This window comes from Zophobas morio, unplaced genomic scaffold, assembly GCF_036711695.1.
Source record: "Zophobas morio isolate AGI-343-1 ecotype UQ-CSIRO unplaced genomic scaffold, CSIRO_AGI_Zmor_V1 ptg000008l, whole genome shotgun sequence".
NCBI lineage: Eukaryota > Metazoa > Arthropoda > Insecta > Coleoptera > Tenebrionidae > Zophobas > Zophobas morio.
The window spans coordinates 5,324,998-5,336,801 of NW_026972113.1; the positions used below are offsets into that span (position 1 = coordinate 5,324,998).

At 31.5% G+C, this 11,804-nt stretch overlaps 1 protein-coding gene across 3 annotated transcripts in view; it reads left to right on the forward strand.

Annotated features, from left to right (window-relative positions):
• Nucleotides 1-11,593, forward strand: part of Drn (doctor no) — an 80,159-nt gene extending 68,566 nt beyond the window's left edge. For 2 of the 3 annotated variants that reach the window (XM_064050503.1, XM_064050504.1), the window contains 2 exons: nt 3,283-3,475; nt 9,855-11,593. In XM_064050503.1, coding sequence (XP_063906573.1) covers nt 3,283-3,475; nt 9,855-10,012 — 351 coding nt within the window. In that variant the 3' untranslated portion in view covers nt 10,013-11,593. The remainder of the gene's footprint in view (nt 1-3,282; nt 3,476-9,854) is intronic. The other variant, XM_064050505.1, reaches the window with a different exon arrangement.
• The last annotated feature ends 211 nt before the right edge of the window (nt 11,594-11,804 follow it).

The following is an 11,804-nucleotide window of genomic DNA, read 5'->3' on the forward strand; positions in this document are numbered from 1 at the left end:
TTGGGATTTTTAATTTTTCTCGTTTCCTGAATTTTTAGATTTTGTAATCTTTCGATTCTTTAATGTTTAATTTTTTCACGAGTTGCAATTTTTCGTTTCGGTTCTCCTTGTCTTTGTTTTTAGTTTCTTTTTATTTTCAATGTTCCCATTTTATAATTGTTTTTTTCAGTTTCAATTTTTCATATCTTCTGCAATTGTATTTAGAGAATTTCCGTCAATAAAGCATTATTATGATTATTATTATTATTCGGTTTCGATTTTGATTTTTTTTTTCAATTTTTCTTTGTTCTTGTTTCCTCAATTTATAAATTTTGTCAGTTTTCAAGTTAAAATTTTTCGAGTCTTTATTTTTAATTTTTCAATTACTCGATTTTTCAATGTTTGAATTTTGATAATCTGTTGTTTCTGTTTTAATTTTTTCAGTTTTTCACTTCTTCAATTTATCGAAATGCGATTTTTTTAGGTTTTCATTTTTGTTTTCTCAATTTTTCGATTCTTTAATTTTTCTTTTCATTTCAAATTTTCGATTTTCCAATTTTTTGTTTTGGTTTTTATTTTCCATATTTTTTCAATTATTCGATTTTTCAGTGTTTGAATTTTATAATTTTTTTTCAAGTTTAATTTTTTTAATTTGCGCTTTCTAATTTTTCATTTTTCTTGTTTCCTCAATTTGTACATTTCGCAATTTTTCAAGTTAAAATTTCTAGAGTTTTCAATTTTTTAATTGGGTATTTTTCATTTTTTCAAATTTTTTAACGATTTGCAATTTTCCGTTTCGGTTTTTGGTGTCTTTATTTAGTTTTTTTTTTCAATGTTCCGATGTTATAATTCCTTGTTTTTTCAATTTCAATTTTTCATATCTTCTGCAATTGTATTCAGGGAATTTCCGTCAATAAAACATTATTATTATTATTATTATTCGGTCTCGATTTTTATTTTTTTTTTAATGTGAAATTTTTCAATTTTTTAACGTTTAATTTTTAACTTTTTCATTTCTTCAATATTTCACTTTTTATTTTTGTTTTCATTTATATTTTTTCAAGTTTTCGTTTCTTCAATTTTTTAATTTGGGTTTTTTCATTTTTCTTGTTTCCTCAAGTTTTCGATTTTTCAATTTTTCGATTCTTTAATTTTTTATTTTTTCAAAATTTTCAACGATTCCTAATTTTTCGTTTCGGTTTGTGTCATCTTTATTTAATTTTTGTTTTTTTTCAATATTTGGATTTTATAATTTTTTGACACAATTTCAATTTTTCCATTTGCGATTTTACAGGTTTTCATTTTTGTTTCCTCAATTTTTAATTTTCCAATTTTTGGGTTTTTGAATTTTTCATTTCATACTTTCCAATTTTTCCTTTTGGTTTTTTTTTTATCCATATTTTTTTAATTATTCGATTTTTCAGTTTTTTAATTTGCAATTTTTCAAGTTAAACTTTCTCGACTTTTCGTTTTTTCCATTTTTCGATTCTTTAATTTTTCACTTCTTCAGATTTTTGATCTACAATTTTTCGTTTCGGTTTCTTGTTCTCTTTTTTTTCAGTTTTTAATTTTCAACGTTCCGATGTTATAATTTTTTGTTTTTTCATTTATAATTTTTCGATTATTTGACTTGAGAATTTTCATTTTTCTTGTTTCCCCAATTTTTAGATTTTTGCAAATTTTCGATGCTTTAATTTTTTCGGTTTTTGTTGTATTTATTTTTAGTTTTTTTTATCTCCGATGTTTCTATTTTATAATTTTTTGGTTTTTTTTTTTCAATTTTTCCGTTTCGATTTTTATTTTCTTTCTTTCTTCAATTTTTCGGTTTTTCAACTTTTAATTATTTTAATTTTTCGTTTCTTCAATTTTTGATGTGCAATTTTCCTAGATTTTTTTTCCATTTTAACTATGCAGGAGTAATAATTTTTAAAATTGTTCGATTCACCATTTTTTGTTCTTTCAATTTAAGTTTTTCCAATTTTTCAGTTTTTCTAGTTTCCAACTTTTGGCTGTTTCAATATTTTGATTTGCAATTTCAGTTCTCTTTTTTTTTTCAGTTTTTCGATTTTAGGATTTTAGAATGTTTCCACTTTTCACTTTTAATTGCAATGTAACTGTTTTTCGACTTTACAATTTTGACAATTCTATTATTTTTCGATTCGTTTTTTTTTTTCCAATTTTTTTATTCTTTTTTTTTCGATTTTTAAGTTTCTCAGTTTTTTGTTTTCCATTAAGTTTTTGGTTCTTCAGTTCTGCGATTTGCAATTTTTCGATTTTTTGATTTTTCAACTTTTAGAATCCAAAAAAATGCAAAAATACAAAATTGAAAATTGAAGAATCAAAATGAAGAAACGAAAAAGTATAAAATAAAAAGTTTGAAAATGGGAAAATTGGAAATCAAAAAATTGAAGAAACGAAAAATTGAAAATCGAAAAAACCAAATAAAAATTTAAAAATTGGAGAATCGAGGATTTGAAAAATCAAATATTGAAAAACTGAATAAGAAATTTTATGAAATCGAAAAAAAAACAAAAAAAAATGATATAAAATGGAAAAAATGAAAAAAAAAATTGTGGACAGAATTTTAAGTGGACGTCATCAATTTTTTGAGAGGGGAAAACGAATAAATTTATCTAAAGTTACTAAATGTTTATAATTTTGATTTTTTTCCCAAAAATCGGGATGTCTAGGGTGAAAATTCGGCACGGATTCATACATCACAATTCCAGGAGTATTTTTGTATAAAATAAAAAAAAAAGTTGATTAGCCATATTTTTGTTGGCGTTTTATCTATATGATATTTCTAATGTACATACATAGAAAATTTGACTACAATCGGTGTCTAATAAAAATTGATAGACAGACAAAGAGGCCCGATGGACCCGATGACTATAAAAAGACCAATCCGAAACGGAAAATAAAATAAAATATTAGCCACAGCGCCACTTAACCCTATAAATTTTTCGAAAAACAGTTCGATCTCCCCTCCTCTACCCCCACCGTGACGAAGCCCTCGACCACCCGTCCTCCCACTGTCGCCGTCGAGCCGCTCCATGGCGACCCGCCTTGACGCATCCACCAAAAACAAACATCACCCGTCAAAATTCAAGTATGTCAAAAAATCACTTACCCACAACAAGCAGCGAAGACGACAACGACACGAACGATGCATTAGTCGTCTCGTCAACACCAAAGGATGATGAGTCAAGTAAATATTTAACAAATCAGGTTGACTACGATGGTGGCCGGAATGTTTTATATTAAAAACCGTTTTTCTTTCTTTCCTTCTCGTGTGCGCAACAGGCCGTCGATGAAGCTGCGGCAAGTGTAGCCGGTTCAAACACGACCACCGAAGCAAGCCCCGCTCTTACCGAAAATTCCGCCGCCACCAACAGTCCGGACGTCGAACACAATTCCGACGACAAGGACGCCGACAAAGACGCCAAAAAGAAAAAAAATCGCTGCGCCACCTGCCGCAAGAAGGTCGGACTGACCGGTGAGTTGCCACCACGATAACGCATCCGACCGAGTTCCGTTCGAGCCGTTTTCGTTTTTTTTTGAGTGTCTTGAATTTTTATGCATCCGCCCGAGTCTAACGCGCGTCGCTGGGTTCCATTTTTAACCAAAACAATGATAATAATTTAAAAACGAAAATTTGTGGCTAGAAATAAACAGCACCAAAATAAACTGCGCGTCAAAAGTTAGGGTTATAATTTTCGAAAAATTAAGTTAATTAAAATATCCCTAACTTTTGGCGCGCAGTTTATTAAAGCAAAACTACCTAAAAACATATCGCTTGAATTAAGACGTTTCTTCTATCAGATACACTTTTCAACCTGCAGAAATTAGTTCGGCCCCATTTTTCCAACAACTATTACCGTTTTCCAGAATCCGTCCATTGAAATATTGCAATTTTTTGGATTAAAAAAAAATTTCAGTCAGAAGATTTCAAAAATCTTACCCCGGGACCAATAAACACGCTATATTTTTGGAGTCAACACGTCGAAATCTATATCCCCGATTTTTTTAGTAATTTTTTGACAAGTTTTTCAGAAGCAGAATTTTTTAATATGAAAATTTAAAGGCAATTTTCGACCATTTTCAAAATGAAACCAAAGACATTTTCTTGAAAATTTCGAATGCAATTTTTTGTATTTTTAGAAAAATTGATTTTCAAACGGAATATTTCCAAAATCTTGCCCCACGATATATTTTTGGAGTTAATTTATATCCCCGATTTTTAGGGATTTTTTGATAACTTTTTCAAAACAGTATTTTTCAATATGAACATTTTGGCCAATTTCGATCATTTTTGAAATTAAACCAATGACATTGACCTCCAGAGTTTAGTTGCGACGTCATTTCATCGACAACTTTTACCATTTTTCCAGAATCGCCCATTAGAAAATTGAAATTTTTTGGATTTAAAAAGAAAATATTGTCAAAGAGGATATTTCTAAAATCTTGCCTAAGGATCGTAGACACGATATATTTTTGGAGACAACACGTCGAAATCTATATCCCCGATTTTTTGTAATTTTTTTGACAATTTTTTCAAAACCAAAATTTTTCAATGTGAAAAGTTAGACCAATTTTTGATTATTTTTTAAAGTTACCCAAAAACATTTTCTTCTAGATTTCAACCTGCAGAAATTAGTTCTGCCCTATTTTTTCAACAACTATTACCATTTTCCAGAATCCGCCCATTTAAATATTGCAATTTTTTGGATGAAAAAAAAAAAAATCGGAAAGAATATTTCAAAAATCTTACCCCGGGACCAATAAACACGCTATATTTTTGGAGTCAACACGTCAAAATCTATCTCCCCGATTTTCTTAGGAATTTTTTGACAAGTTTTTCAGAAGCAGAATTTTTCAATATGAAAATTTAAAGGCAATTTTCGACAATTTTCAAAATGAAACCAAAGACATTTTCTTGAAAATTTCGAATGCAATTTTTTGTATTTTCAGAAAAATTGATTTTCAAACAGAATATTTCCAAAATCTTGCCTCAGGATCTTAGACACGATATATTTTTGGAGTTAGCACGTCGAAATCTATATCCCGATTTTTGGGGATTTTTTTGACAACTTTTTCAAAATACAATTTTCAATCTGAAAATTTAAGCCAATTTTCCATCATTTTTGAAATTAAACCAATGACATTTTCTTATATATTTCGCCTTGCAGAAGTTAGTTTCGGCCTCACTCATCGACAACTTTAACCATTTTTCCAGAATCGTCCATTGGAATATATTGCAATTTTTTGGATAAAAAAAATTTCAAACAGAATATTTCTAAAATCTTCCCCAGGACCTTAAGCACAATATATTTTTGGAATCAACACGTCAAAATCTATATGCCCGATTTTTTTGGAATTTTTTTGACAATTTTTTCAAAACCAAAATTTTTCAATGTGAAAATTTAGACCAATTTTTGATCATTTTTGAAAGTTACCCAAAAACATTTTCTTGTAGATTTCAAACAAAACTACCTAAAAACATGTCGCTTGAATTAAGACGTTTCTTCTATCAGATACACTTTTCATATATGTACGAGATATTTTGTATTTTTTTTTTTTTTTGAAGTACAGTCGAAGATTCATAATTCGAATCTCAAGGGTTTCATCAACAGTGAAACTTTCATCACAAGCCTTATTTTATTTTTTCTGCCTAGGAAGTATTCGTTATAAGGTGCATCCGGCGAACGGTTTCTTTCATCTTTTCTTGACGTTTCATGACCCCTAAAGTATGAAACAATTCAACCCAGTTTATAGAAAGCGAAATTGTTAATTCGCGATTAATTTCTAATTGAGGTCCGTTGCTACGTAACGTACATGTTTTAACCAATCATGAAAAAAAAATAAAACTTAGAAATTCGAAGGAGTGAAAAATAAAAGAACTAAACTTTAAAAATTGTAAAACTTGATATATCGGAAAATTTAAAAACAGAGAAATCAAAACATCCAAGAATCGAAATATTGTAAAATCCCAAAACTGAAATATTGAAAAAATTTAAAATGGAAGAAAAATTGAAAAATCGAGAAATATATAAACATCGGAAAGTTCAAAAACTGAAAGATCATCAAAAAAAACCTGAAGAAACGGAAATCTAAAATCCTAAAAATTGAAAAATTAAAATCTCGAAAAACTGAAACACCGAGACATCAAAAAAATTCAGAAAAAAAGAAAAATCGAAAATTTCAAAAGATAAAAAAACCGAGAAATCGGAAAATCGACAAATTGAAGAATAGAAATATTGCAAAATGTAGCTCCGCCCACCCGCCCTGTCTCAATTATGATGATTTTTTTGTTATTCGTCGTGAGCCAAGAAGGCGGAGCTTAACTGCAAAGTCCATATTTTCTTAAAAACATTTACCGCTTTAAACGTGTTTTAGGTTCTAAGAATAAAAAATATCATCATAATTGCGATGGGGTGGGTGGGCGGGGTTTATATTTTGCCTGTTTTTCTTAATATACATAGTATTCTTTGAACAACACTATACTCAAACATGCTTTTAATCTCTTCTAATGAAATAAGTATTTTGCAGTTAAGCTCCGCCTCCTTTGTTCACGACGAATAAAAAAATCATCACAATTGAGATAGGCCAGGTGGGCGGGCTCACAATTTGCAAAATCGATATTTCCCTATACAAATTTACCATTTTAGACATGTTTTAAGTTTCTTGTTGTGAAAATATGACTAGACATATTTAAAAAAACAAGGCATAATGTATCCCCGCCCACCCACCCTGTCTCAATTGTGACGATTTTTTTATTCGTCGTGAGCCAAGAAGGCGGAGCTTAACTGCAAAATCCTTATTTTTCTTACGAGAAATTAAAAACATGTTTTTGAGTATCATGTTGTTCAAAGAATACTATGTATACTAAGAAAAAATAAAGCAAATGATTAGGCTCCACCCTTACCCTCCCCCAATCTCAATTCTCAATTGTGATGAATTTTTCATTCGTTGTTTTGAAAGTACAATACGTATATTAAGCAAAAAGGCAAAATATAAGCCCCGCCTACCCATCCCATCTCAATTCTGATTTTTTTTTATTCGTCGTGAACCAAGAAGGCGGAGCTTAATAAAAACATGTTTTTGAGTATCGTGTTATTCAAAGAATGCTATGGATATTAAGAAGAAATTAAAGCCAAAGATTAAGCCCCACCCATACCTGGTCTGATCTAAATTGAAATTTTCATTCGTTGGCAAACCTAGGGGCGGAGCCTAATTGCAAAATCCATATTTTCTTACAAACATTTACTATTTTAAACGTGTTTTAGCTTTCTAAGAATAAAAAAAAACATCACAATTGAGTTAGGGTGGGTGGGCGGGGTTTATATTTTGCCCCTTTTTCTTAATAATATAGACATAGTATTCTTTGAGCAACACTATACTTAAAAACATGTTTTTTATCTGTTGTAACGAAATAAACATTTTGCAGTTAAACTCCGCCTCCTTGCTTCACGGCGAATAAAAAAAAATCATCACAATTGAGATAGGGCGGGTGGGCGGGCTTATATTTTGCCTTTTACTTTTAATATGTGTAGACCTCTTTTCACAACATGAAACTTAAAACATATTTAAAATGGAAATTGCACAAGGAAATATGAATTTGTTAAGTTTTTAGTTGTGAAAAGATGGCTATGTATCTTAAAAAAAAGGTAAAATATAAGCCCCGCCCACCCGCCCTGTCTCAATTGTGATGATTTTTTTTGTTATTCGTCGTGAGCCAAGTGGGCGGAGCTTAACTGCAAAATCCATATTTTCTTATAAACATTTACCATTTTAAATGTGTTTTAGGTTTCTAAGAAAAAAATCGTCACAATTGAGATAGGGTGGGTGGGCGGGGTTTATATTTTGCCTGTTTTTCTTAATATACATAGTATTCTTTGAGCAAGACTATACTTAAAAACATGTTTTTAATCTGTTGTAACGAAATAAATATTTTGCAGTTAAGCTCCGCCTCCTTGGTTCACGGCGAATAAAAAAAATCATCACAATTGAGATAGCGCGGGTGGGCGGGCTTATATTTTGCCTTTTCCTTTTAGCATGTGTAGACCTCTTTTCACAACATGGAACTTAAAACATGTTTAAAATGGAAATTGTACAAGGGAATATAGATTTGTTAAGTTTTTAGTTGTGAAAAGATGGCTATGTATATTAACAAAAAAGGTAAAATATAAGCCCCGCCCATCCGCCCTATCTCAATTCTGATGATTTTTTTATTCGTCGTAAGCCGAGGGGCGGAGCTTAATTGTAAAATCCTTATTTTCCTACGAAAAATTACATGTAAAATATGTTCTTTAAGTAAACATATACAAAAAAGCTAAATGTTTTAATTAAAAACGAAAACCAAAAGAAATCCCACCCATCTGTCTCGATTTCAATCGTGATGAATTTTTCATTCGTTGTCAGACCTGGGGGTGGAGCGTAATAGCAAAATCGATATTTCCTTATACAAATTTACCATTTTAGACATTTTTTAAGTTTCTTGTTGTGAAAAGATGGCTACACATATTTAAAAAAAAAAGGTAAAATGTAGCCCCGCCCACCCACCCTATCTCAGTTGTGGTGATTTTTCTTATTCGTCGTTACCCAAGAAGACGGAGCTTAACTGCAAAATTCTTAATTTTCTAAGAGAAATTAAAAGCATGTTTTTGGGGGCTTAATTGCAAGATTACTATATTATTCTTCTACAAGAATTTACCATTTTAAACATGTTTTAAGTTTCTTGTTTTGAAAGGACAACTACGTATATTAAGGAAAAGGCAAAATATAAGCCCCGCCCGCCCACCCTATCTCAATTCTGATTATTATTTTCTTATTCGTCGTGAGCCAAGAAGGCGGAGCTTAACTGCAAAATCTTTATTTTCTACGAGTAATTAAAACAGGTTTTTGAGTATTGTGTTATTCAAAGAATACTATGGACATTAAGAAAAAATTAAAGCCAAAGATTAAGCCCCACCCATACCTGGTCTGAATGAAATTTTCATTCGTTGGCAGATCTAGGGGCGGAGCCTAATTGCAAAATCCATATTTTCTTAGCAACATTCGCCATTTTAAACGTGTTTTAGGTTTCCAAGAATAAAAAAATCATCAGAATTGAGATGGGGTGGGTGGGCGGGGTTTATATTTTGCCCTTTTTTTCTTAATTTACGTAGTATTTTTTGAACAAGAGGATACTCAAAAACATGTTTTGAATTTCTTGTAAAGGCAAGTATTTTGCAGTTAAGCTCCTTGGTTTATTGGCTTACGACGAATAAAAAATTCATCACAATTGAGATCGGGTGGGTGGGCGGGGCTACATTTTTGTTATTTTCATATTTTGCCTTGTTATTTTAATATGTGTAGACTTCTTTTCACAACATTAAACTTCAGTCATGTTTAAAGTGGGAAATTTGTATAAGGAAATTTTCAGAAAAAAAGTATAAATTATATAACAACGTTTTATTTTAATATTGGTTGGTTAGAATGTTGTACTAATAATAACACGAACGATTATTATTTTGCTTTTATTGACATTTAAGTTCCATTCGATTTATCAGCATTCGTAGAAAACACTAATCTCTTTTTGAATTTATACATACCGTTTATGCTAGCGGAAATATTTATAATAATGCGAACAAAATTGGCCCTAAATGGGTGCCCTGCGGTACGCGATGAACTTGAATTGATTTAGAAAGGTGACCATTAATGTTGCTTTGAAATAAATCAGATAAATGCATATTAAGGGTGAATAATAAGATATGTTTGGTCGATTTTTCTATTTTAGCGTTTTTGGTGGTGCGCGTGGTCGGTGGGGTCGCGTTTCGCGCTCGCGGGTCGCGTTTAATTTAGTCATCCTCCCGAGTCCAGTAGGTAATTTGTAGGTGTTGCAGGTTTCGAATGCCGTTGCGGGGGTCTGTTCTGCGCCATCCATCGATACAGCGACAAGCACGACTGCAGCTTTAACTACAGGGAGATGGGAGCCCAAGAGATTAGACGCAACAATCCAGTAGTAGTCGGAGAAAAAATTCAAAAAATATGAACCCCGCCACTCAGTGCCATGCACCCCGCAAAAGTGAATGGACGCTACCCGATGCGGGTGTTGTTGAAATTAGTGTGAAAGTGACTATTACCGGTGGTGTTGCGTAATCGGAAGCAGCACCGAACTGTTCTACAAAAAAAGGAAAACAAGAAAAACAAATTTTGCCACCTTAAATTTGTCGGAGGGAATAAATTCATAGATACATGTCATTTTTAGCTTCTTTTTCTCTTTGTTTCTTTTGTTGTTGTGTATATAGTCGATATCGGTCCGCGGGACGACGCCGGGCCAACCGGAAGCAACCCATATGCAAGGAGTAATGCAATTATTGATAATCGAAATTTAGTTTGGTTAATTGATGTGTGGGGGTCAGTTCAACGTACAAAGTACAGTTTGCTTCTCTTGGTTAGTTAAATTAGGAATTTGTTGATCGTTGTGCTTTGTTTTTGGATTGAAACCTGACCATGGTATGTAAACACGTTAGTTTTATTTTCTCAGAGCAGGTCTATTTTACTTTTCGTGCAAATATAGAGTGATAAAGTTAAAAACTAGGTTGGAGTCAAGTGGAGTTATTCTAAATGTTTTTGTTTAAATGTTGCCAACACTGTGGAAAGTAAAGTTAGTGTCGTATGTCAGTGCATAGAGATTGCAAATTACGGGAGTGTTATTTTGTGCATCTTTAGATCTTGACTATGTTGGCGAGAGAGGCCCCGACGCCGTACTTTCAAAAAGTTTTTCGTTATTTTCCGCGAGGGGGCGCTCACGCCAATATGGCGGCGTAACACACGGAAACACTTGCTTGTACTTGTCATTTGAATATTTTTCTGTTATTCTTATTATTACGATTTAACAGTTTGTTATTGAGCTTTTCATGTATTTAGAATTTCAAATTATCCTTCTGTCCGTATGCTGCATGTAGAGAGAAAAACAACTCAAGTTAATCAATGGATATGTAAATAATATGTTACCTCATCTGACGTTTGTCTGAATTCGTTTCGTTTAGCTGGTTTTTCTTTTATTAAACGAAATTCAGATGGGCCGTCACAAGTTTTCTTGCAGTTATTTCCTCACGTATAGTATCTAATAATCGTTGGTTGTAATCGACTTTCATTCAATTTAATAAACCAGATTTGTGGCACTAAGAAACTCTGTAATCAGCATTTTTTTCTTGTTTGGATTGTTAATCTCTACTTTGCTTCTGTTTATTTTCTTTTAGTGTTATATACTAGACAATAACGACTTTCCTTTTCGAACTGACTTATTAAATTGAAGCAAAGTTTTTTGCCACTAACACTAAATTTCTTCAGTGATGGACTCATACTTGTTAGAAATGTGGTTTGTATTTAATCAGATGGTTACTTTTTTTTGGAACTCTGGAGCACAGATTGTAAATAGTTTCTCGTTTGTAGTGAACGAAATGGATGGTTTTATAATCCGAGGATTTGAACGAACAAACAGTTAATAACTTATTTTTTGAAGAGGTGTGAAATAATCAATTGATCAGATACAAACTGTTTACATAACTATTATTATTATATAAGTAAAGCCTTTGTGGCGCAATATCTAATAAATCTATTATTAAAACTTGTTGTTCATTGTTTCACCTACCCCGACGTCAAACCACCCCCACTCAATTTTACTATCTTCTGATACAAAACCGCAAACACGTCAATTTCATAGTCAACCCTGACTCCAAAAGTTTTTGAACATTTTATACATTACCTATGTGAAGCCTGAAAATTGGTTTCAAAGTAGTATTAATTACAATGTGTGTGTGTTTTTTTTTTTAAATTCG